The sequence below is a fragment of the Nylanderia fulva genome, unplaced genomic scaffold (genome assembly GCF_048542155.1).
Source record: "Nylanderia fulva isolate GAGA-0341 unplaced genomic scaffold, ASM4854215v1 Scaffold38, whole genome shotgun sequence".
In the NCBI taxonomy this organism is placed as follows: Eukaryota; Metazoa; Arthropoda; class Insecta; order Hymenoptera; family Formicidae; genus Nylanderia; species Nylanderia fulva.
Window position 1 is genome coordinate 1,750,734 of NW_028190455.1, and position 27,813 is coordinate 1,778,546.

General features: G+C 37.7%; 2 protein-coding genes across 3 annotated transcripts in view; one reads left to right on the forward strand and one right to left on the reverse strand.

The window, feature by feature from the left end:
• LOC114930916 (uncharacterized) overlaps window positions 1-27,813 on the reverse strand; it is a 99,025-nt gene that overhangs the window by 55,883 nt on the left and 15,329 nt on the right. For both annotated transcript variants that reach the window (XR_003819569.2, XM_029302776.2), the window contains one exon: window positions 26,993-27,089. Coding sequence is in view for 1 of the 2 variants with exons in the window: in XM_029302776.2 (XP_029158609.1) it covers window positions 26,993-27,089 (97 nt within the window). In the remaining variant the exon portion in view is untranslated. The remainder of the gene's footprint in view (window positions 1-26,992; window positions 27,090-27,813) is intronic.
• The window catches only part of LOC114930910 (lachesin), a 35,671-nt gene continuing 10,855 nt past the window's right edge, over window positions 2,998-27,813 (forward strand). The window contains exon 1 of the mRNA XM_029302771.2: window positions 2,998-3,648. Within this exon, the coding sequence (XP_029158604.1) occupies window positions 3,510-3,648 (139 nt within the window). The 5' untranslated portion in view covers window positions 2,998-3,509. The remainder of the gene's footprint in view (window positions 3,649-27,813) is intronic.

The window sequence follows — 27,813 nt, forward strand, 5'->3', positions numbered from 1 at the left end:
TATTTATATATAAAGACTCTCGCGTAGAGTCTCGCTTGCACATGTTTCGGCACGCTGTCCACGTGCGTTTCTAATATGTGCGATCATTAATACACGTAATGGGGCTATATCGACGACACACCGAATTACGTTTATTCGTGAGTAATAATGCGCAATACGAGTCACCTGCCCGTGATTAGTTAGGGTTACGCTACGCCGTCGATTAATCGTCGAGCGAAGCTTTAAGCGTCTGTGGCTGTCTGTCCTGTGTGTGTCGCAATTAATTTACCCGTGCAATTCATTATAAAATCTCCGAACACCGCTTCGCTTGTTCCTTGAGGTTTCGGAATTTGCCGCCGAGCAACCGCGAAATCTGCCTGTTGATACGTCGCGCGAATATATATATATATGTTATATATATCAGAAAGAAATATTTTTATCGGCTCTCAATATTAAGAATATAAATGTTTTTTTTTATAAATATATATATATTATATATTTTTATATATTATATATATTGTATGTGTGTGTGTGCGTGTGTGTATATATATATATATATATACATACACACGTGGTGCGTTTTTCTATAAACAAGATCAATATGTATCCAGTATCCATCGTGTGGTTTTTCAAATATGTGACAGCGACGATAAAGAACGATACGACAAATATTGATAGTTCGATTTGTCCTACGATCGAGCCGAGAGTCGAATCTCAAAGTCAATTACTCTCTCCCTCCATCGGTCCCTTTTTTTTCCCGTTCGCGCGACACGTTCGCAGACGTTCGAATCTGCTAACGACGCCGGAGATCGTACCTCGTAATTTCAGGACAATCACTTCCATCATTCTAAATTCCGCCCCCATCCCACCCCTATCCCTCCCTCGCTATTCTCATAGCGTCAGCTCAGAGATCTGTCTCGACCACCCTCTTCTTCGCTCCCATATTCCGCCTTCGCTCTCCACCTCTTCGCGAACGATTCGTTGCTAGTAAATCGTGATCTCTCCTCGGAGTGTGTCCCTAGATCTCTCTTTCTGTCGCGATTCGCCACCGCGAACAAGTCATGCCGGATAAAGCCGGATGATCCGCGAGAAATCGAAACGATTCGGGGATTAATAAATAAATCGGCGGCGCACGCAGATGAGAACAGTTATATCTTTCAGGGCAACAGTTGCCCAAAAAAATTCAGCATTTGCTCTCCTTTTAAATAAATACTAAAATTTATTTGCATATTTCATATAAAACAATAAAAATAGAGTAACGAAACTGATTTTAAAAAATTTGTTTAATGAAGAAAAAATACAATTTTAAACATATTCCTCCTGGAAAAAAATCCTGCGGCCGCTTAACGCTTTGACGTATATTGTAATTAATATTAATGATAATTGTTTTAATTGTTACCTTATGATAGAAAATGAAAAAGGGAAAATTTCGAACTCGTGTAGAGTACCTCTATTTATTTAACTGTATTATTTAGTTTTTATCGGAATAAACAAAAATAGCTTTCGGGAACTATCATGCGCGTGAGTATTGTAATTTTCCTGAAAAGTTACGGTTTTGTATAATTTCAGTTGCAATATTTTTCACCGGGCCGTTGTATTATACGTCGCGTTGCAAAGAGGGAGTGAGAGAGAAGAGAGAAGCAGGGAGACAACTATATTTTCTGCTTTTAAAAATAGATGTATAGATAACGTGCCTGCTATTTCTCGTCGACACACTCGAAGCGGAATTTTGTTAATAATGATCGCGGGATTCTCGTCACAAAATTTTCACATGTTGACCAAATATAGGAATAAGATTAAAATTATTTTTGTCGCGTTGACGTTTCACCTCTGTTTGTCGTTTTTTTTTTTTTTTTTGCACGCGGATTTAGTCGACGGCATCCGCTGTACGACGCGTGTGTAAAATATTGGTTTAGGATAAATGAGAGCATTTATATATATATACATATACGAATTTTCGTCGGACCCGATGTGCGAAACATTATAACGAATTTGCAACCATTTTTTCCAGCTTTATTCGATCTATTTATTTCGTTTTACAAAATTCTTACGTTACATTAGTCTCCGCGCAATTACTTCCCCACGGGGGTTGTTTCATATACGAGGTCAAATTTACCTGGTATATATTCTAAGAAAATAATATCCATCGCGGGGATTTATATATACAAGGTTGTTTCTTTATTACTCGCGACAGGATTACAGCTGATCGTTTCTCCACCGAGACATTCTCTGAGCGGTCAGCACACGCAGAAAATAAACCGAATTAGATACCGCTTAATCCACGACAAGTATCATTCGCGACGACATACGTCGGGTTCGCGCGTGGCTCTCGTAACTCGCAATTCCGGGCACAATATCGAAAATTAAACGGCGCGAGGAGAAGCTAGAGCTCCTCAACAGGAGAGTTAAACCGAGCCATTTCCTTAATAACAATACAATTTTTCCATCTTTCGAATCGCCTCGGTCGAGTGATCCCGGAGCAGCTATAGGAAGAAGTAGACCTCGAGACGGGCTTGAGCGGGTCTAGGCAGAGGTCTCCAGGACGGTCCTGGAGAAGAAGGAGGAGAGAGAAATTCGGAACGTAGAGGCCGAGTTGTCGAAAGAGCGAAAAAGAAAGGAGGGAGGTCGCGCGCGGGAGCTCCTACTCGTATAGGGTCTCCCTCGCGAAAAGGGCCAACTCGAGAGGAAGGAACAGCCGGCGAGGCACGGGCGAGACAGAGATGAGAGAGCGTCGAGAGAGATTCTCGCCAAGGTACGAGGAAGCGGCAGAAGCAGAGGTAGAGAGGCAGCAGCAGTGGTAGCGGCGGTGCCCGGGCATCAGGGCACACGGTTACGATGGCGCAAGCGCCGCCAGAACGCGTTCCTGGCGCGGGCTGCACAACGTAGAGGGGTAGCGAAAGAGGGAAGGAGAGGGCGAGAGTTATCGGAGAGGGTGCCCGTAGGAAGTTTATCGGGAGGAGGGGTTGAAGCGGGGAAAGGTCGGAAGAGGCACGAGCGGAGTACTCCGTACTGCGAGGGTTTCCAGGCAGCAGTCTACGGCCCGGGACAGAGGGACCAGGACCGAGAGGGACCTGGTCGCGCGGTTTGACAGAAGCTTTATGGTTAAGTGAGACGGAGAGAGAGAGAGAGTGGTTCTTCTATCGTGGGATCGTACCCGACGCGCGCGTTCGTGACCTTGAGCCACGTCGATGCGTGCCGAGCCGACGCTCCGCCGGCGTGACACCGGTTACGGGAAGAGAGTGTCTCGCGGGCCAAACGTCAACCCGTCACCTCGTCGGAGATGAGCGGAGACGCTCGACCGGGAGCTGGTCCGAGCACGTGCCAGGCGCGCGGAAGGCGCACCAGGCGACACCAGGTGCGCTAATCGTGGACCAATCGGAGGAGAAGCCGATATCCGCGGCTCGGCTCGCGATATACAATTATATATACAGGACATTGCGCGCGCGACCCTCCGGGACCGAGTAGAGAGATAGGAGAGAACTCGCGCGCGAGTGCGTCGGGGGATATCATTGCTGCAGGTTTATATAGGAATGACGCTGCTGCGAATCCGCGGCGGGAATGCCGCGCGTTCCAGGACGGTCCCGATGTTCGCAGCCCTGGCGCCGCTTCTCATATTCGTCGGCTTTGACGGCGTGGTGCACGGAGTCGCGCGTTCCGCCTTTCATCAAGGTAAATTTGTCAAAGGGAGAATAGATAGATTCTCTCTCTCTCTCTCTCTCTCTCTCTCTTGCTCTCTCCGCGCCAAGCTGGCACGCGACCCCGAGAGAGCTCAAAAGCTCGCCTCTATATTCCTCTACGTTCCGCGTTTAATTGCGCGGAAATTCCCGCCTCTCGCTGTACCTACGCGAGTGATAATCCAATTATATCTTGTCGTCTTTGACTGTTTGGAACGGAAAGTGAGAAATTCTCTCTTCTTCGCGCGAAAGTAAAAGGAAAAGTGTACATATATATATATGTATATATATATATATATATATATATCCATCTTGCGTCGAAAGTTTTGTATAACGCGCGCGTTTCCCGCGTTTAAATTTTCGTCGAGTCGGGGAAAACTGCGGAAAAGGATTCGCGAATGTGGCAACTGTATATAGCAACAACTCGATCGCTGAACGAATTCGTGAAACGTTCTTCTCCGCATTTGCGTCAATTTTCCATACAAACGGAAACACAAGACGATACGATTTCGCGCGGAAAATTCTCGTGATCAACTTTATTGCCGTTTGCGCGCTCGAATGCTTGAATTCGCTACCTATATCCTCTTCCCGCATCTCCTGCTCCGAGACTCATCCGCGTGTTTCTCGAAAGAAAAGCTGTCCCGGCAACAGCATATATACAAGAGCATCTACTTTTTCCGTTTCATTCAAGTAAATTTCGTTTCGTTTCCGCTTTACTCCGCGCTCTTGTTTTTCCCTCTTTTCCGTTTGTTTCGCGACTTTTACAGTTTTTGAAAAATAAGATATCCCGCGCAGAAGCTCCGGGAATTCTTACAACGTTGGGAAACGACGGAATTTTTTCTCATTCCCGGTTTAAATCGTTGTCTGTAGACCACGTGACAAGAACAAGTGCGGAAGATGTGTAAAAGTTCCCCGTTCGCGTCATCATCATTTCCGGGGGCAAATTTATCGCGATATTTGACCGATAAAATTCCTTTCAATTTTTTTTCACGCTATTCTTCGCGTCGAATCAATCTCGAAACAATTTATCGTATGCATTCAAACTTAAGCGTCTCGTTTTGCTATTGTTTTTTTTTTTATACAAAAATTGTATGCGGTTACGAATAGAATTTCCGGGATCAATTTTGGCGTATACACTGAACAAAATATTTATGTAAAATTACATGATTAAGCTAGGTTTTTTTCCGACCCAGCATAATCATGCGATATTGATACTTATATGGAAAATTACAGATCGTATGTAACTTTATATGAAATATATTCTTAAATATTTTCGAGATTAAAAATATTTCACTGAACATGTAATTACACATAGGAAACGTTAGGAATGTATAAATGCTATATAAAATAATGTTATAAATAAAATAGATAAGTACTTATAAAATAAAATTCTAATAAAGTAAAAAAGGTAAATTTAAAAAACATATGATTTTTGCATAAAAATAGTAATTTTACCTATATCTTACATATATTTTCACTTTAAAACAAGTGGAAAAAAAATTACAACGATAAGCAAGTAACTTTTCCAGTCCTGAGCTAGTAATTTCCATGTAAAGGTACATGGATTTTGTTCAGTGTACATCCCGCAGATGTTTATTGTTTGTATCATTATTATTGTCTAGTTTGCTATTCGAGAGAGAAATATGTATATTCAAAATCGCATAATCGAAATGTTTGGGATTATTGCAATAGAAGCAATAACATTCATTGACATGTAACACATGCATCTCAACATCTCTTGCTTCATGCAAAAATCATATATGTATGTCATTTCAGATAAGCGATATTTGCATACTATCTGTATAGCACCCGCATACAAACTTCAACAAGGATATCGAGATTTGTGATCTCTTTTGTCTCGCCGAAACGGTCTAAATCATATCGACATAGGTCATTTGGTCGCCCTTTTAACGGAAGTTTGGATAGGCAAATCCGATGTCGGAACGGGGAGTTATTACGAGGCGGTGCGTCGTAAGGGATTTTGTTCGAGGATTTGCATCGATTTGCTTGCCGGGGGAACTTAGGGAATTAATTGGTATATAACCGCGGCCGGAGTCGTTAAGTCTACCGTAAGTAGATTTCGCGGTAAAGGTCGTTTCGTGGAGAAGGTCATTTTGGAATAATGCCCCTTCTTTTTTCGAGCGCCTCTCTCTCTCTCTCTCGTTCAATATACGATAGGAACCTATATAATGCGTTTACCCCACTCTCGACATCAGAACAAAATTAAGCATTCGCTCTCCTCTTGAATAAGCGCTAGAATTTATTTGCATATTTCATATAAAACAATCGAAATAAAATAACAAAAATCATTTCGACAATTTTTAAAATAAAGAAAAAATAAAATCCCCCTCTGGAAAAATCCTGAGAGGGGGCATTCGCCTCCCTTGGAATCAGTAAAAAAATGAAGTATTTATTCTCCTCTTGAATAAGCACTAGAATTTATTTGTATATTCAATATAAAACAATATCAAAATAAAATAACAAACATATTTTAAATAAAGAAAAAATAAAATTACCCTCTGAAAAAAATCCTCCAGGGGGCCAAGAGGGGGCATTTGCCCCCCTTGGAATCGGTAAAAAAAAATTAAGCATTTGCTTTCCTCTTGAATAAGCAGTAGAATTTATTTGCATATTTAATGGTACAAAAAATAAAAATATAAAATAACAAAAAAATGTAATTACGCTCCTCTCCGTGGAAAAAATCCTGCAAACGCCCATCGTATATAATACATATATGTATATCGTACACGATGCATGTATCGCCCGATGTTTCACGTGTTCCGGATCGCGAATATACACGGTGATCGACTCATATGAATAAAGTGTGTACGGTAACGCGTATCGACAAGTGGAAAGTGCGAAGATGAATTTTTGACGGGTCATCGATAAAACGTCTATCGTCGCTCGCGCGACAGTTTTTTCGCGATGATCCCGCGAGTGAAATCGAGTGAACGCGCCTTACACCCTTTCCCCAAAGCCACCCCTTGATACGGCCGTTTCGCCGCTTATCGGCGCGCCTTAACCTTCCGCTCCACGCGAATTAACGCGTCTGCGTTCGCGAAAATCCCCCGATGTAGACGCGATACACCAGAGTATCTCGTCTAGCGCAACACGTTGCGCCGAAAACGCCCGCATACGTGTACGTTAACTGTAATAAGTCTGAAGGATAAGCGCGAAACGTTTATACGACATGTGCGTAACGTATATGTATATGTACACGTCACTTTGGGTATTTGCTCGCGCGAATGTGGGCGAAATGTGATGTGTATCTGTAAAAATGCGACGAAACGACTTTTCCTATAAAACCGTGTGACGGATGAGTAACGACGTTTGCATTGTTAACGGGGCCAGCGCGAAAGGCGAAATTCTAGCGCGAAATTTGTCAAAATTCCAAACACGTTCGTTAGCGTCACCGGGACATCGAGTGCTAAAGAAGAGGGGGAGGAAGGAGGGGGAGAACTAAAAAACGTCGCTGTCGCTAAATTAAATGAAAATCTAACCGGGAGAATCAAGTTAACGAACCGTTTTAAACGCGTAGGGTCAACTTTTACCCGTGAAAGAGAAAAACCCGAAAACGTATCCCCCTCGAGGCGATCACTTCGACTCTTCGCCGTTTAACCTTCCCTACCGCAAAAAGTCATACCCTGTGGTTACACTTTTTATCGAGATAAGACGTATCACACGTGCCATTGCTAACTATATTTTACAGAGACCGCGCGGATGCTCGCCTTCTACCATCTTTTTCTTTTTTCGCGTGTCCTATACATCGATGAGGTATATCTAATTTTTTTTTATTTTATCCTTTTTTTATTCCTTCTCTCTCTCTCTCTTTCTCTAGCTCTCTATAAGGTATATTTAATTAATTCTATCAATTTTTATCTACATCACTTATCACGCGTGTTTCATATAGTTATATTTTTAAATATGACTTCACCCCAGTGGTCATTTTAAAAATTATTCAGTCATATACTTGGTCAATACACACATATATATAGCTCAAATATCGGCTTAAAAATGACGAAAAATATGAAATTTCCCATTTTATACATTTCGAGTTACGGCTGATGAAATGGATTGTGTTTTTAGCGTATCGATCGCTCACACGGTGTGTAATACGAATGTTATACATACGAGAAGATGCTGTATTTGACATCTCTATTTAATTCACTGTCCTATTTCGAGTATTATTGTATGGTTAGTGGAAACATCTCAATATCAATCTGCTATAAAATAACGATGTATTTAATGATGTCTCGCAAAATAACGAGATTTTCTTTATATGAGTTAGCAAAAAAAAAAAAAAAAATAATAATAATCATTAATTTTTCCAATTAAATAGAAAAGCTGGGAAGTTTAAATCCCTCTCCATTTCGTTCCTTCCTTCCATTATATGCAAACTCGCTTGATGAATTAATATTGTTATTCTCTTACAGGATTCATAATTAAAAGTCGCGCACAGTCCATTATACACAATAATATATAATATTATTATTGAAAATATCATTAAATTAGCAATTAAATTATTCTTTTAATATGGGTCGATTCGTCTGTTTAAATATTACCTTTAATTAGACGAGAGTAAAGATTTTCGATATTTATTATCGTGTCTCGAAACGTGCCATGTTCCATCATTAATATGAATATTCGAAATAATATATAATATCAGACGTTGGACGTTATTACAACTCTTTTTAAATATGCAAATCGCTGGATCGATTCGTCGGGATCGTTTTATCTCTTCTTTCAGTCTTTTTTTTTCTGGTTAGAAAAATTGTCTCGACTCTCGGAGATTGTCGTTTTATGCCTGCTTTATTGCCCGAATTCATTCGTCGCGCACGCACAACGGGGTGGCTTGACGTGGTGCGTTCTCTTTCTTTTTTTTTATTTTTCACAGTCATCGCCTTGATATACGAGAAAACTTTTTTGTCGCTGTATATACTGCCGCGCTTTTACGCGAACCGTCACGTGCACTTTAGCGGGCACTTTAACGCCCCGCAAGTGGCACGTGGGATTCTTTACCCTCTTGGAGGGCTCATAAATATGGAAAATTTCGATTCGGAAAAGTCAAAATGACGAATAAGCAAAGTTGATCGGGATAAAGGAAAGCGTAACGGCGCCATCGATCGTCTTATTAAAACTCCGCGGACGCGGGCAGGTGAAAGGGGAAAGAGTCGTCCTTATAAGAAACGCGGTCCTTATTTTGAAATTATGTCCCCGAGCAGAAACTCCGATACGCGAAGGTGCCGGCGCGGCGGATAGATACCGTGTACTCGCGCGCGCAGGAAATGGAGATACGACCTAGGAAATCGTACGGAGCACCGACCTACTTCGAGAAACAGCCGGAATTCAGGATTCCGTTATTAAGAAAACTTCGACGCCCTCGGCCGGGTATGAATTTTGCAACCGCTGGAACACGACGGCGGAACCGGCGTAGAGAGCAACTGCCAGATCTATTTCCGTCAGCGCGCATCGACGCGCCGTCGTGCCCGGCTGCTCGATCGATCGATCGATCGATCGATCGTTTTTTTATAGAAAGCGAAATGATTGCAATTATTGTGTACATCGGTGTATATACAGGTATATGGAAATAAGTGCGACAAATTTTAGGAGATATGATTCTTGGTCGAAAATTAAAGGGGGTCTCATGCGCGAAGAAAGGCAAGAGGGAATTTGCTCTTCTTTTGAATAAACAATCAAATTTATTTGCATGCTTAATATAAAAATGAAAATCAACTAACAAAAGAATTAAAAACAAAAATTAAAAAATAAAAAAGATTAATATTATGCCACTTTCTGGAAAAAAATTCTGCGGTCGATTCTTGGTCGAAAATTAAAGGGGATCTCATGCGAAAGAAGGCAAGAGGGAATTTGCTCTTCTTTTGAATAAACAATTAAATTTATTTGCATACTTAATATAAAAATGAAAATCAACTAACAAAAGAATGAAAAACAAAAATTAAAAAATAAAAAAGATTAATATTATGCCACCTTCTGCAAATAAATTCTGCGGACGTCTATGGGGAGATTTCTATACAGTGTATATATACAGGGTGTATAGAAATAAGTGCGACAAATTTTAGGAGATATGATTCTTGGTCGAAAATTAAAGGAGGGTCTCATGCGCGAAGGAAGGCAAGAGGGAATTTGCTCTTCTTGAATAAACACTTTACAATTTATTTGCATATTTAATATAAGAATGAAAATAAAAATAACAAAAAAATTAAGAAAGAACAAAAATTTTTAAATAAAAAAAATTAATATTATGCCCCCGTCTGGAAAAAATCCCGCGCACATTTAGACAAGATAATTGAAAATTCAATTTATATCATTTATTAAAAGTTATTTGACACTATCATTTAAATTTGCAAAATTCTCAAGTCACTGTGTATATCGATTCTCTGTCCGAGCTTAATGTAATATCGCCAAATATAACATCGAGACACGTAAATTGACATCGACAATTATAAATATAAATATCACTGTTATAATTAACAGACTCATAAAAAGAATAGCAGTGACGTCCAAGGGAGGTTTCTTATAGGAGGTAAATTTTTTTTTGCAAATTTCAGACAAATACAAAAATAAAACTTGGTGAATTTGTTCCGTTTTTTAATTTTTCTGAAAGAGAAAAAAATTAAAACTTAATTTATCTCCCCTCTTTAGGAAAGTGTAACTTCTCAGGGAGGAATATAAGAAAAGGGTATCTATTTATATAAGAAACCTCTCTTAATTTTCGACAAAGAAGCATCCCCTAAAATGTTTCGCGCTTATCTAGATATATGTATATATTTATGAGAGAAATGTGGGCATCTTCTCGAGAGAGCGTTTTTACGTGTTTTTCGATACTCTCGAGAGAAATTTTATTATCACGTGCACACATCTTGCGTATAAATATCTAAATAAATAAAGTATGCGATATAAATAATCGCTTGCACGGGAAAAAATAATCTATGCATGAAAAGTTTGAGCATCGAGTGGCAAAGAGAACTGATGTAATACTCTGCTGAATGCAAGAGCGAAAGACCCAGTTTCAGCGTGCGATTTAAATAATATACGGTTGTTGATAAATTTATTATAGTCGAGGACGGGAATAATTAACGCCACGCTACGTAGGAGGTACGCGAAACGTTAATTAGTTATACCGCGCTTTCCGCGAAACATACATACAAAATGCAAAATAATAACGATGAAACGCGGTCGCAATGCGAAAAAGGAAGAATAAAATGTTACAATATTATTATAGTCTGACGTTAAAACCTCTCCGAGAGAGAGAGAGAGCCGGGAGTCGCGCTGCCTAATTACATTGATAAAAATAAACATTCACGTCGTCGTTAACGTGATTAACAGCTCCGGTTAGGGTCGATGATCATAATCCAATTTGACAAATAAGGACGGCGAAATGAAGGTTCGAGCGTTAATTCTTTCCTTTTTTTTCAAAGGCAAAGGTAAACCGAGCACGAGAGAGGGAGAAACGAGCCATAATTACGTGTCGTACGGTAAAGAATGACATGGTGCACGCATAAAGAATGTCATTTTAGCAGAATATATGGTAATTACAGTGTATTCAAATGCCCAATTATGTCTGAACTCGATAATGTCAACGAGCATAGCGGTATAAAATAAGGCACAGTTACCGTTATCTCCGGCGAATTCTTGTTGCTTTGCATGCAAATTGAACGGCATGTTATTTCTCCATTGTAATCGAAAATGTGTTCTTCTATGCACGTACGTATCGAACACAACGTGAATTTTGCACGGTCGCGAAAAAATTTATCGAATATTGTACGTACGAGGAATTCTTTTATTGACAAACAAAAATTATTTTCCATCTATTTTCCACTTCGCTATTTTGGAGAATAATTCTACGAGAACAATATCTGCTTAAATATTCAGAAAGTTTATCGCGAGTTAATTTTGTCATACACGAGAGATGGCATTTAAACTCCGTTGTCAATTTTCATTAAAAGAGAATCCGCACATTTAGACAAGATAATTGAAAATTCAATTTATATCATTTATTCAAAGTTATTTGACACTATCATTTAAATTTGCAAAATTCTCAAGTCACTGTGTATATCGGTTCTCTGTCCGAGCTTAATATAATATCGCCAAATAGAACATCGAAACACGTAAATTGACATCGACAACAATTATAAGTATAAATATCACTGTCATAATTAACAGACTCATAAAAAGAATAGCGGTGATAATTTAAAAACAAATGTCTAAAAGCAATCTTCCATTATATATTCATTTGGAAGACGTTCTTAAGGAATTATTGAATGGAAAAATGGTCCTATCGGGAAGAGCGAATCTCTCCCTTCTCGCAAATATCACCGAAAAGTCGAGTTAAATTAGAATAGCGAAATCATTGTGACAAATATTCCCGCGAGAATAACGATCAAGAGATTGTTGCACGTCTCGGCGTACCGCGAGTGACCCATTCGGACGAAAAAACAAACAAAAAAAAAAAAAAAAACAAAACCCATACACAAAAAGAATAGACTCCGAGTCCGTCAATCGAAACGCTCCACAAATCTCGATTGCAATTTTTCTCTCCGTTTCCGCAAAAATCTCGTTTCGCAGTCACGAACAAACAGCGATCTCTCGCCCTCCCACCTCCCCCTATCCCTCCAACCCCCCGATCGGCACATATATTTTCGTTTTGAAGCCGCGAGGATACATTTGGGGAAACGGGGATAGATAGAAAGGCGAGGGGGTAGAAAATGGGCGAAGAGAAGAAAAAAAAATTGGTTCGAGTCTGTTTCGCGCGCGGCACAATTTTCCGGCTCGATGTGAGGATCGAACGTGATGTTTTGCCCTATGCAACATTTCGCTTTTTCCCTTGTTCCTTCCGTCGTTCCGGCCATCGATTACATATCGCGACGGCGATTCCCGAAGAAAACCAACCCTATCGCGATTACAACGATCGTAAACTCTTTCCCCATGACGGAGAGAAATATTTGTCTTTATTTGCATTTATTATCCCAGCAAACACCGATATATAACTGTTACATTGCTACAATAAAACGGAATGTAACAGGTAATATAACGTGTACGTTACATGTAACATCCATGTTAGTTGTAATTTCCCACTCATAGATGTAACATTTTTAATATAACATATTACATTGTAGTTATATTGTAATTATATACCAAATAGCACATTGATGTATTGATAAGTCAGTGTTATCTTGGGATATAATGACAATATAACTACAATGTAATATATGTCATATTAAAAATGTTACATCTATGAGTGGGAAATTACAACTAACATATACGTTACATGCTTGAATACTTACATGTATATAACATTTATATACTTAAGCATGTTACATGTAACGTATATGTTAGTTGTAATTTCCCACTCATAGATGTAACATTTTTAATATTACATATATTACATTGTAGTTATATTGTAATTATATACCAAATAGCACATTGATGTATTGATAAGTCAGTGTTATCTTGGGATATAATGACAATATAACTACAATGTAATATATGTTATATTATAAATGTTACATCTATGAGTGGGAAATTACAACTAACATATACGTTACATGTAACATGCTTGAATACTTACATGTATATAACATTTATATACTTAAGCATGTTACATGTAACGTATATGTTAGTTGTAAATTCCCACTCATAGATGTAACATTTTTAATATAACATATTACATTGTAATTATATACCAAATAGCACATTGATTTATTGATAAGTCAGTGCTATCTTGCTACATAAAATGTTACATCTATGAGTGGGAAATTACAACTAACATGAATGTTACATGTATCGTACACGTTATATTACCTGTTATATTCCGTTTTATTATAGCAATGTAACAATTATATATCGGTGTTTCCAGGGGATACTGTGTGTCGCGCAAATTCTCAAAGTCAATCAATTTTCGGTAGTGGCGTCTTTCCCGTCTCCCTTATTGTATAATCATCATCTAGCGCTTGCCTTTATGTCACGCGACTTATATATTATTACAGATGTGCATTCGAGGGCGGAACTCGCCCTTATGAGAATAACCTCAAAATTAATTTCGCGTCCCGGGAGTTTAGCGAAAACGTTTGAAGGAGCGACCTGAATTACGGCTCATCTTTAGGAGTAACGTTGAAATTAATTTTCCTATTACCTATCCCGTTACCTGACGCGTTAATAATCTCTTCTCTCGACTCGTATAATCTTGTTTCTCTTATCAAAATTGAGTGTAAATGCAATAATAGGATTTATTCTCTCGGGTCGCTCGATATGTACATATATATACATATGTATACATATATCGCAGAGCGTCCGGGACGCATTCCGGAGAGAGGAAATGGTACGTCTGAAAATGCAGGGTTTTTCGTACATAGCAACGGAGCTTTTCGTACTGCATACGGAGCGAACAATGCGGAAGAGCCGGTTGAGCCAGGAAGAAGTTGAAATACGAGGCAGGTGGTCGCCCCTATCAGATGCTCCCGTGCTCTACGGTAAGCCCTCGATGTCTACACCAGGACCCGTCTAATTCCTTCCTGAGAGATTCCCCGATACCGGCGTAAGACTCGACCTCGCGAACGAGTTAATGGAAAGAACCGTTCAACGTTCCTCTCCGCTCTTCGAACTTGTTCGCGCGGATTTGCATCTCACGTTTTTATTTTATTTATTCATTATTTATTTATTTATTTATTTATTCGTTAAATAAATATTGCACTCGCGTTTGCATTAATTTCATATCGAAAGCTCGTCTCGTCTCGGACGGGTCTAGCGATGGAAAGGAAAGATTATCCTGCGGGACAAAAGGATTTCTCGTCAGATAGCCTCTAAGCGTTTCGCTAAACTCCTCGACATCTCGGGCTTAAAATCCCGTCGGGCCGCTTGTCACTTCACCTTCACCGTCACCGTCGCCGTCTACGTCACTCTGTTTTCACCCCCTCCGTTTGTCACACATTCCATTTCGGTAATTGAGAAATCCTCCGAGTAACCCTTTGTCCCCCTTCTCTCTCTCTCCGCGGATTTTACTATCAGGATGTGCGTTCGTCCTTTCGACTTTCATAATGTATTGTCACGCGGCTGTCCGATGCTCCCTCTCGCAGCTTTTCCTTTAATTGTAATCACTCCTTTGCCAGGAAGGAGCTCGTCATAAAGTTAAGACGTCTGAAAATGTGACGAGTCGCGTAGCGACGTATAAACGAAGGACTTTCCTTTATTAGGACGCTATATACGTGATCGCGAAGCGAACTCGTTGATACTCGGGGTAATTGATTTTGCTTTTGCAAGCGCGAAGCTAATTTGCCTCGCTTTTCGCTCTCAGACGTTGCGACGAAATCGTCACTCTCTAACGATGTTATCGAGACAAAAAGGTGTTGGATATATTTGTCGCGATTGAAAATACAACACGTTCCTCTTTTAGCTTCTTTAGCTTTATATCACATGTGGGATAAATTCTTAGGGTAATCTTAAAAAATGTCGAGGCTCTTAAGAGTTTAAACGTGGGATCCCTATTAGGGATTTCCACATTACTGCCAGATTAGGTTCTATAGTAGGGTATAGTAAGGTGATATGAGTTTTGAGTAGCTAATTTAATGTATGGTCCGAATAAGGAAACCAATAAGGGTCCTGATAGGGCTTGATGAAGATAGCTATTAAAATAAACATGATATTTTTGACTTATTATATATTTATCAAAACTCTACTAAGTTTTAAAATAAATATCATAATAACATATATATATTTTTTTTAACAATCATTACCTTGATCAGGTCCTGTCAGTACCCTTATTGATTTCCTTGATTAGACCATACATTAAATTAGCTACTCAAACTAATATCGCCCTACTGGAACCTAATCTGGTAGTAATGTGAAAATCCCTAATAGCATGAAGATACATTTATCTGATATATATTTGATGATATACATATATCGGATAGATATATATTTCTTTAGATATATCTTCAGAAAGATTCATTCAGCCCAGAAAACTGTAACTGAAAAGATGCATTATCAGAATCTCGCAATGTGTTTAAACAATGCGAAAGAATGGGATGGAGGACGCAAAATGCGTGAGTCATCACCAAAATAAATGGCAGAATATGCAAGCAATAACTATAATTTTGTAATTTTATCGAGTCATATATTATATATAATATAGATTGATAAATAAACGAAATTGCATTTATTTTTGTATTAATTTTATACACATACATCCCAAAAAAGCGGGTGCATTCCTGGAAATTATCGATGGAAAAGCGTGACCTTAAAGTGTTCTTATTGGGCTTTCACATTAGGACCCTAACAAATTTAGGAAAAATTAACAGAGGCCTTATCAAAGCTTTAACACAATTTCCACATGGGTTATTCTTAAAGAAGAAACGAAGAAAATAGCAGCGGCGTCCGCAGGATTTTTTTCCAGGGAGGGACATAATTAAATTTCTTTGTTTCTTATTATTATTCTTTTTAAATTCAATTTTTTATTATTTGGTTATTTTTATATTAAATAAAATCACGAAAATAAATTCCGGTGTTTATTCACAAGGAAAGCAAATGCTTAATTTTTTTACTGCTTCCAAGGGAGTAGGGGCAAAAGCCTATGGGCGTATTACAGGAATATTACATATTCCTTCCTTTACATTCACGTATCTATGGTATCCAGGCGCATCCATAAGCGTTCCCGAGGATCTTGATTTACCAAAGCGCGGCGACGCGCGACGTAAATTTCTACCTCCCGTCGCTTAATCCGCGCGTCCGGACGTATAAGAATTTATTTCCGCCTACCGATCTATATTCCGCGCGAACCGGATTTCTATATGGCATCTTCCTGATATATCGAAGCATCCACCGTATCAATAACCGGCATGTCGGAATTATGAGTTCCGCTAGCACGCAATCTTTCAATCTCTCAGACATAAATCGCGCGACTCTTGTTTTTTTTTTTTTTTTTCTATTTCTTTTTTCTTGTTTTCTTTCTTATACTTTTCCCCTCTGGATCTCTCTATCTTTTTCGCGCCGTGCTGACGAAAAATAATTAACGGGAACAGGAGGGAGATTTTTGCAGAGATCTGTCAATTTATAACGAATATATATTTGCGCGCCTGTCGCGCTCGCGTAAAATATACGAGCGATTCTCTCTCTCTCTTTCCAGCTTCAAACGAACGGAACCGTAATCTACTGTTTAAAAAGTCGAGTGTCTCCTGATTTACACGCTCGTTCCTGTATTCCCCCAGGGGTAGCAACGGGGAAGGGTACAAAGAGGGTGGCCGCGCTTCACGTCCTCGCGCTCGCGCTCGCACTCGCGCGGGAAGATTTGCGACGGGAGAAACTTTTCCCGGGGAAAAGATTAAGGTGCTGGCACATCCACTCCTCCATATCTTTAAACTCACTCGTCGCTCTCTCCCTCTATCCTCGCGCAGCCTTTGCACAGCCCCTTAAAAAGATACTTTCCAAATACTACCCTGCGCCCGGCCAAAACTTTGTGATTAAACTTTTACGTGAATCTAAAATTAATTACTCCGCCCGAACTTATTTTTAACGTAATTAAGTGCAGTGAGCGTAAAAAGACTAGAGTTTTGCGTTGTGGATGGAATCGCGACCTCTCTCTCTCTCTCTCTCTCTCTCTTTCGCTTAGTTTCTCTCTCAACCAGGTCACATTCCCACGAAAACATTAATATTACAAAATCGCAGCCATTAGCAACCTCATAATTCTATAATGTAAATGTCGTTAGTACACATACAAAATTGATCCGTAAGAGTTATTCCAACGACTTATCCCTAATCTACCGATTATTTTTCACGAGATATGTATATGTTTTTTTGATCACCGCCGCGGTATATATATATATATATATATGCGGAAATATTCTTCCTTTTAATGCGTATTTTATGGCACGCATTTTCGCGTTACATGATTTTGCTTTCTATTCGATAGTAGTCAAGTATTTTATATTCGCTCGTATATGAACGTACTTGTCGTTAATACGCATAGTATCCGTTTCGAAATGGTACACAACACGCGAATCGAGTCCATTTGTCGAGCTCGCGTATTCTCATCTTTTCAAACTTGCGTACTATAAATCCGAATTGAACACGCAGCGCACATCAAACGCGAAATATTTCCTATGATTTTTGCAGATTAATTTAGATGTGGCGCGGTATAAAAACGAACGATGGAAAATTGTTCCGCGAGTTTATCCCGTTACGTGACATAGAGCATTTTTTTTTACGCGTTAAAATTTACGACAACAAGACCGCGATATTTGCACGGTCAATGCGAGCGCGCATTAAACTTTTGTATTCAAAAATGGATTAAAAAGAAATTGCCTTAAATAATTTTATCGATCGCGGCGCTGCGATATATAAAAATAAAAAAAAAATCGAATGGAATAGATTGCGAAGCTCTCATTAAAATTGCCGCGCGAGATTGGTGGAATAAGAGTGATCTCGCTACGTTGCGACGTTTGTCGTCGGTTTTATCGGTCTTTTGTTCGTGTAAATCAGTGTGAAATATAGAAATGGTTCGCTAGAGTACCGTACTTGAGTACGGTGGATCGAGTAGAACAGCTTTTTATGCCAACGCGAGAGAATAATGGATGATTTTGATTTAAAATCCGTGAGACAACGAGACTCATACAGGTCGAACACCTTTGTATCGAATATCTAAAGAGATATCAAACTAATCGCATTCATATCACGTATCGAATGTTTACTTGTTTCATGGCTTATTCACATTATTCAAAGTTTTAAAGTGTTTCATATTATTGACTTCTCTTTATCATATTAGATTTTGTATATTTGCCTTGTATTCAGGATAGTATATATTATTAAAGTAAAGATATAACTTTGTAAAAGAAAATTATTCTACATGAAAAAATAAATGAAGAATTAAGGAAGAGAAGTAAACTTTTTTACTTTATACAAAGTTCAACTCTCAAAAAAAAATAAAAATGCTTGAATTTAAACGTTGCAAAATTAATGACTCTTTCCATTTCTTTATATTAAACTTTCATAACTTTTAATAGTACTGCGCAATGAACAAATTTCATTCTACAGCGATTATCAAAATATAAGATATATGAATAATAAGACACGATTTATTCTTGAGAAAATGAATTAATCATACAATTAATATTTTACAAATTAAATTTTAATATATTATTTTTTATTATCTCCTCTTAAATAGAATGTTTAAATTTTCCATAAGTACTATAATAGTAAGCTTTCGAGGTTAAGCTGAACGCTTTTTCGAAACAATTTTACGAAATAATTAAAAAATCATTTTGAAAATTGACAGAAGATAATTTCTTGATTTTCAAAAACAATTTCGCGTGAAAGTGCTTCATTCTACATTTCAGCTTTTTTGTTGGCGCATAGAATCAATCATCACTTTTTCTATTATGTCGCAAATGACAAATCACTCTGTCAATAAAAATGATTCATTTTTTTCGACGTCAAATCGCAGATTCTAATAACTATAAATAAATGTAGAAAAAAAGAAAAAGAGAGAGAGAGCAGCAAATACGATAATAATTTTCTTAAATATAATAATGATACTTTTAAATCGGATCTTCGTCGAGTGGAGACGGGGAAAGATTATCCGAGACGAGAAGTGAGAATTGGAGAGTTCTCTCTGTGCATGCTCGAGCGTTTAGAATTGAAAGGGGTCGACACTTTTCGACATATCCACTGACTCAAATGTAAATAGATATGGCGTTCGGCTCAAGTGTGCATCGCGAGTGCGCTTAAAGTGCGCTTCAGTAGTCAAGACTCTCAATTCTTCAATCGCTGCTCCCTCGTACTCGCATTTTTTTCCCGCGTTTCAATCCCCCTCGTTTCGATAAATACGTTGCGCGGCGCGATGTGCACACGATTTCCACCGAAATATATATATGGATCGCCATATATATCCATTTTATAAATCGCAAAATCGATATACGGCTATGATATGCGAACGACACCGAATTTTCGGTTTCGCTTCATCACCCAAAGTTTTATACACGTTTATATAGTACATATAGGTATTATATATATATATATATATATATATATCGCAACGCGATAATCTCTCTAATGACACTTCGGATAATGAAAGGATATAAACGTGACGTTTCTTTTGAAACACGTATATATATACGGAAGTGAAAATTCCATTCATCGATGTTGTTTTGATTGAAAGCTTGTACAAAATCCCCGAGTGTAAAATATCATCAGTGTTAGTGAAACTTGAACGCCGTTGCGGAGGGTCGATTTTTCAAACACGATCGTGCTCAATGGATTTGACCGTTCTACCACTGTGGATCGTTGAATTGACAGCATTTTTCCGAGTTTTTGAACATGAATGACACGCGCGCGGAATAATATGCACACGGTGGAACGCGTCACAATCGAATTTCAAATTCGTTTTCTTGCTTCCTCTTCGCGTTCCGCTCTTGTCTCTCTCTATTATTGCACCAAAATGCCAAAACTTGGCAAATGGCATTTCCGAGCCTCGGTGTTTTCCGCAAGGAAATACACAAACGGCCGCCGCTGCTCGACAAATTTATGTATGTGTTTGTGTGTGTGTGTGTGCGCGCGCACGCGATACATTCGCCGTGACAAAAAATATTACATTTGACCGAAAAAGTTGGGTAATTTCAGTACGCTCGAACGCCGCGTGGTACTAACAGAGTGGTGGCAGTAATAGGGGAATTTTATTTGGCCGAAGGCGCGCACGGACTTATTCGGAGGCATCGAACGCGCGATCCCCAACCCCCTTTTTCATCCCCCTGGAACGTTCTGTTCCGTGCGCATATCTGCCGTCGTACCGCCTCAAACTTTGCTAATTTCTTGAAACTCGGCAACTTTCGCAGAGGTTACTCGATACTCTTAATTCACTTCCGCGAGTTTAAACATCCCCTCGCATTTAACCGCAGTACGACGTAGCAATTCAATAAACAAGTTTCAACGCGGTACAAGCGCGTTCTATCCTTTGATTCCTCGCGCTTCCGCGCTCGCGCTTCAAGACTCGCGCTCTCGTTCCGGCCGCGTTCGAGGATTAATTAAGTACGGATCTCGATGCACGTCGACGTCGTTAGCAAGCAGATTGCATCGGCAAGGTGCTCGCTACGAGAGCTGTACAGTTTCGTTCCAAGGAAAAGACAGGGAAGGATAAACCGCACTTTGTCAGCGTTTAGCCGCGCGCTCGCGGAAAAGAAATGGAAATCCGATTCTTTATTGTGTGTTAAGGTGCATTCGACATTTATTTATGTATACATGTATGGTTCGATTTGACGCGTCACTAATTCGTTCCGTTCGATCAAATTTGACGATGTCGATGGGAGGTTAATGCATCGCATAATCGAAGCCGCGGATAATCGAAAATTAATTGCTAATAATCGCGAATAATGGAAAATCTATCAAACGGAACTCGGGCGCGAATTGTATCCGGATTTCTAATTCCTACAAGAAAATATCGTGTCGAGGATATCCCATCTCGTGAACACAGACGGGGGCAAGAGGACGTATCTACCCCTTCTTGAAATCAGTGGAAAAATTGAGCATTTGCTCTCCTTTCGAAGATACTGGAATTTATTTGCATATTTAATAGTAAAAAAATGAAAATTAAAAAATGAAATTTTAAAAAATTAAGAAAAAACAAAAATAAAAAATTTAATTATGTCCCCTCTTGGAATCAATGAAAAAATTGAGCATTTGCTCTTCTTTCGAAAATACTGGAATTTATTTGCATACTTAATAGTAAAAAAATGAAAGTAACAAAACAATGAAATTTTAAAAAATTAAGAAGGAACAAAAATAAAAAATTTAATTATGCCCCCTCCTGGAAAAAATCTTGCAAACGCCCATACTCGTTCGCCTTTATATATATTTTAATCGGGAGGCTTAACTAGCTTGTAATTACCGACACGCTCCTTTTTGTTTACGAATGTCGTCTCTCCCTTCGAGAGGGAGAGAACGACCTCGAAACTTTTCGCCCGGATATAAGAGATCAGTTAACTGAAAGTTTCAGGTTTTCAGTGTTTCGTTGTACTTCATTGCTTCCGAGTCGCTTCCACGATTTCGTACAAGTTTTTCCGAGAGATAGATATACTTATTCTGACGTGGTCAGTGAATCCTAAGATAATCGTTCGTAGATTTTAGCAAATGCATGAATCATCTAAATATTTATATTTATTTTTAATATGTCAGGCTTTATCAGATTTATAAAACTGTCGAATTTATATTTCAAGACGATTGAAGGTATAATTGGGAACGTTATTAAACATTCATATTTGAAGACTTATGCAAAGTTAATTTTATACAAAAGATTAAAAATTTTAAATGAATTTTTCTCTTATTTAAAACTTTATACTTAATTGTAAAAATTAAAAGGTTAATAAGATCTGTTTTTATCTTAAATTGCCAGTTGAATTAACTTTTATACATTAATTGGTGAATTTGTTCCTAAATATGGTGAGTGGCTTTCTATCAGAATAAAGGTATGACATTCTATTTAAGAGATTATAAACATTTAGATATTTTTAAATATCCCTCTTTTATATATATAGCTTCATTTCATTTACATTACTTTTTAAAATAGAACGTTGAACTTTTTGTTTTGTTCTTTAATAATTACTGTAATAAAAAATAATTAGAATCGCAAAGTGATTTGAAATTATTCAAGTTTAAAAACGATAAAAGATTACATCATATTAATTATCCGAAATTGATTTATCCGATGAACGAAGTTTTTGCATGAAAATGTTTTTAGGGTTCGCACTTTCGATTTTTCCGATATATGATATACTCAGGATTGGCAGATTTCTTAAAGTATCTGAGATATGTATTTAAATATATATCTTATTTAAATGCAGTATTTAAATATCGAATAATCAAGTATTTTGAATTTTGTAATTAATTATTTAATTTAAATGTATCTTGTATTTAAATGTATTTATGTAATTACATATATATATAGCTTGATCTACCATCAGACTATATTATACTTAATATTAAGTATTAAAGTATAATTATATTAAAGTATATTAAAGTATAATTACAATAAAATCATCTACTATTATTATTATTTCAAAAATTTTATTTTTTAAATAATAGTAGATAATCTTTTTGTAATTATACTTTAATATTAAATATACAGTATATAATCAAAAAATTAAAAAAATAATTGCCTTTAAAAGTATTTATAAATATATATTTAAATACAATTAGTATTGAAATATATTTGAAAACCAAAATATTTCAATAGTATATATTTATGTCAAACAGTATCTTGTATCTTGTATTGAAATATTTGATTTCGAAGTATCTGCCAACCCTAGATACACCTATGGAATATAAACTCGCGTAACGTGTTATCGTGATGGTATCGACGCAGTAAGGGATTATATCTTGTTACATTCGATTTGCGAAAACTGATATTCGATCGATCGTTTACACGACGAGGATTTAATTATTCGATTTCGCGGCCGTTTTATAACGGGGACTGCACATCCCCTACGGAAGGAAAACCGGAGGGAAACTTGGAACACGTCGAGGAGAGAGAACCTGTTGCGGCCAAGCTACTCGACGCGTGTACATATGATGCCATATACATGGCATATCGAACTGATGTTCCAGATGCCGAGCCGTTGTTGACGTTCTGACACAGGTTGTTACACAAGGGAGAGGCGGGGGGGAGGAAATGCGCGATTATCTCGAAATTTTCCTGTCAGGTCAATTCGCATGGATCTCATCATCCCGCTGCTTGCTCTCGCATTTGCATATCGCGCGGAAAGATTTCGTTTGTTTTCGAAAACTCGGAATTTCAAATGACATCCGGTAATGCTCTCTCCCGTAATACTTTCCGTTGAAGTTGCAGTTGGATTTACGCAAACGGCGTAAGATTCTCTTCTTCCAAGAAGGAATTGCTCGTTTTCCAACGAACCGATATGAAAAAGCTTAGAGCATCGCGCAATCCGCCGCGAAACGTCTTTTTATTAGCGGAGAAACACGCCGGAGATTATATCCTTCGGAGAGATAAATCTAATCTCCGAGCGGAGTAGTCGAAGAGCGAGTTGCTTGGGAATTGGCATAATAATCGGAAGTTCCATCCAAGTTCTATCAAACTATACGTGCACGCGCGCGCGTTATCCGCTCCAATCCTGCTTATATCTGTATATCGATATATCGTTGTTCAGAAACTAGGAGGAGTATGACTATCAATTGTTGGTTATCCATCGTTCACGGACATGCCACTGTTAAACTACTAGTTACACGACGCTAAAGCGATCGTACCGATAATTCGCAAAGTGACTCGCGTCCCTGTTTAGTAGATGCATGTACATGTTGACATTAACATGTTCCGAAGCGCACAAATTGCGACAGAGAGAGCGAGAGAGAGAGAGAGAGAGAGAGAGTTTGACAGCTAATTTTTTAAAATTAAAATTATAAAAAATAAGAACGATATATTTAATTCGACCCAAACTAGCCAAGAAAATTTTTATTTTATTTTTATTTAGTGGAAATAAAATAAAAATTTTCTTGGCTAGTTTGGGTCGAATTAAATATATCGTTCCTATTTTAAATACCACTAGCGACGTTTTAAGTATTCAATTTAGAATTATTAAAATTATCAAGAGCAGACGAGCCGTAGCAGGATGTTCGTGCTAATCAACAAAATCTATTAAAGCGAAATCTATTAATAGATTTTATTAGCACGAACATCCTGCTACGACTCGTCTGTCCTTCTTGCTAACTTTGATTTTTTAATCCTTCGAGCCTTCTCTTTTAATTAAAATTATTAGTTTATTCATCCGCCCTCCCTCAACTATTAATTATTATTTTTATTCGCGCACGTTTATTACAGGGTGTCTAGTATTTGAAAATAAAATTTAAGGACATTCCCAGGATATTTCAAGGAAATTTTTCACGATTTTCCAATAGTATAATAAAGAAACTGAAAAATTTATTTTCTTTATCAAGTCGATATAATTGCATATTAATGAAAATTAAAATATCCATTACAAATATTCAATACAATATTTTCTTATAACTGAACGCTTAAAATATATAAATAACTTATGCGTGACACATATTTTTGAACTCCTAAATAAAAAATATATCGTATTATTTACAAAGTAAGGTGAAATATTTTAGCTGGATGTTTAGAAGCAACGAAAAAGTCAAGGATCTACGAAAAATTTAAAAGTACATTTTCGCAGGATTTTGAAAAAACGAACAAAATTCCAGATTATTTCAAAGACTTGAGGAATTTGAAGAACAGCCAGACACCCTGTATTAATATATAAGAAGGGACCAGCGTCTCATAAAAAGTGAGATTATTAGTGAATTCAAGTTTCCTGAACAAAAAAATCTCATTTCACATTTTCGACTCATCTCTTTTCATGTAGAATCATCCCCTATCATCCACAATGGACCATCATATATACATGCCGTAACGTACGAGCGAAAGTAAAAATTTGCTACATGTATATATATATATATATATATATATATATATATATATATACCCTCAGCTGGGGAAGAATTCCCCTCGCGTGCCCGTTCCGCTTAAGAGAATTTCATATTTAGAGCCGTCTGCCTTCGCGGTATATTCAGAGATTGGAATATTCCTGAGATGTCTGAAGTTTCACGAGAAGTTTATATGCGTACTTGAACATGCACATATATATGTATGTATATTGTATATATACCGAAACACGCGAGAGATTTATACTTCTTGCATTCCTCATTAGCTCGGAAATCACTGTGCGACGTTTAATAATAACTTTCATTGCATGTTACACGAGTTGTGAATCGTATATCTTTCCTAGCGATTTATATAATAAGCAGTATGGTGTTTGCAATTTCACAATATCCTATTCGTTTCGTGCGCGTTTAAATATCCAAATGTGTCCATTCTCTTCTAAAAATTATATATATATATATATATATATATATATTTTTTTTTCTCTAAATTTTAAGCAAATGTAAGAGTGACAAATTTCACGATTGATTGGATTATTAATTTCGCTGACACTATACAGTTTTATATTCGAAAGCATCGAAGAAACGCGAATTTCGACAAATCGAGATGGAATTTTGCATTTGCATGTGCAATACTTGTTTTTCAAACGCGCGAGTAACATTCCGAGTTTATATAACTTGGTGATTTCCGTGAAAATACATACATAGTGCTGCTGCCGCCGCGCTTTGCGTACAAATCGATCGAGATCGGGGGAAAAAAGGAATTGCCGAAAGACGATTTCCTCCCTCGCTACGTACCGGAAACTGGCCATCGCGCCGCAGTAAAGAAAGTAAACGCATCGAGAATCGTATATATACATATATACTCCGTACACAGACGCAACATATATATGATAACTTCGTCATCCTTCTCTCTCTCTCTCTCTCTCGTATCAATATATATATATATATATTTATATCGAAGTACACGTTGTGTGCTTGGAATTTGATTTCGAACGCGCCTGTCGGTATCCGTTTGAGGTGAGAAAATGATTGCGCGCGGTGTACTCGACGACCGTATTGATTCCTTGACTTTACTTTGAAATACTCGAGATAAGAAATGATGTAGGAGAAAAGAAGACAAGAGAGAGAGAGAGAGAAAAGAGAGACGGGGAAGGGAAGGCGAGAAAATTGCAGAATGTCGAGAATGATTGATTATTTTCTCTCGGTTATCGGTGCTAACGGAAAGCATAGTATTATACAGATATATGTATATATAACGGGAGTGCGTTATTATTCCAGTCACAATGTATTTTCACGCGCGAACACAAATGTGTCTCTCTCAAAATGATGTTATCATTATTAACGTGATAGAGATGCGTGATAAATGTGCTTTGTTTCGCGAATACTTTTCGCGAAATATACACGCACCAGAAATTTGCTCCAAACGCATCAAGAATTTTATTCCTATTCTCTGCAAATCGTATCGCAAAATCGCATAGAAGAGAAAAAAAGTGACAAGTAAATTATCCTACCTTAAATACCGTCGATATAGATGTGTGACATAGATGCGTGATAAATGTGCTTTGTTTCGCGAATACTTTTCGCGAAATATACACGCACCAGAAATTTGCTCCAAACGCATCAAGAATTTTATTCCCATTCTCTGCGAGTCGTATCGCAAAATCGCGCAGAAGAGAAAAAAAGTGACAAGTAAATTATCTCACCTTAAATTAGATGTGTGACATAAATGCGTGATAAATGTGCTTTGTTTCGCGAATACTTTTCGCGAAATATACACGCACCAGAAATTTGCTACAAACTCAACAAGAATTTTATTTCCATTCTCTGCGAATCGTATCGCAAAATCGCACAGAAGAGAAAACAAAGTGACAGGTAAATTATCCTACCTTAAATACCGTCGATGTTTTGGGTAGACCAGGGTACATACGCTTTAATTTCCAAACTCCACAACGGCGAAATACGTCCCCGTTTTGAAGAACGAAACTGAAACATAAATGTGGAAATGATACTCATTAGCTATACTGTCAAGAATGTTTGGCGACACATTTAATTAAATATTAGCCGCAAACACGTTTATTAACTTAACTAATTAATTTACTTTGCTGGTGTATATATGGTTATTCCTCCCTGGGAATGAAATCTTTCCTATTTTTTATTTCTATACAGATTTTTCTCTTTTTTTGTATATTTTTTATCTAGTTATTTTTTCACGTTATTCCGTTATATATAATATAATATTTTTTTAAACTCTCTTGTTATAATATATTCCTTTTACAGGAAATTATATATTTTTCGAGTAAAATATACAAAAATTTCTATATACAATAACTGAAATTAAATACGGGTCGAGAGGGCTTATGAGGCAGAATATTTTAGAATAATGTGAACAATAAGAAACTTGGAGTTTTTCCTCCCTTTCGCTACATTCTTTCTCGACTCATCTATCTTTCCATGTCTTTCGCCGAGAATTTGGGTCGTTCACTCGGTACAAAAGAGTGTGAGTTTCTACACCGGTGTGAAGCGGCTCTCTTTCCTTTCTTCTTCTTTTTACAACGTCGGGGATACTGTAGCTGCTGTCTAATCTGGCAGCTCGTTTCATTTCCCCGGCGATTTGTCCCGCGATGTCATCTTAGAAACGTTAAATTCATAGAAGGGCAATTTGGATATTGTCGGATGTAGCTTATTTTGCTAGGTCGACGGAGGAAAC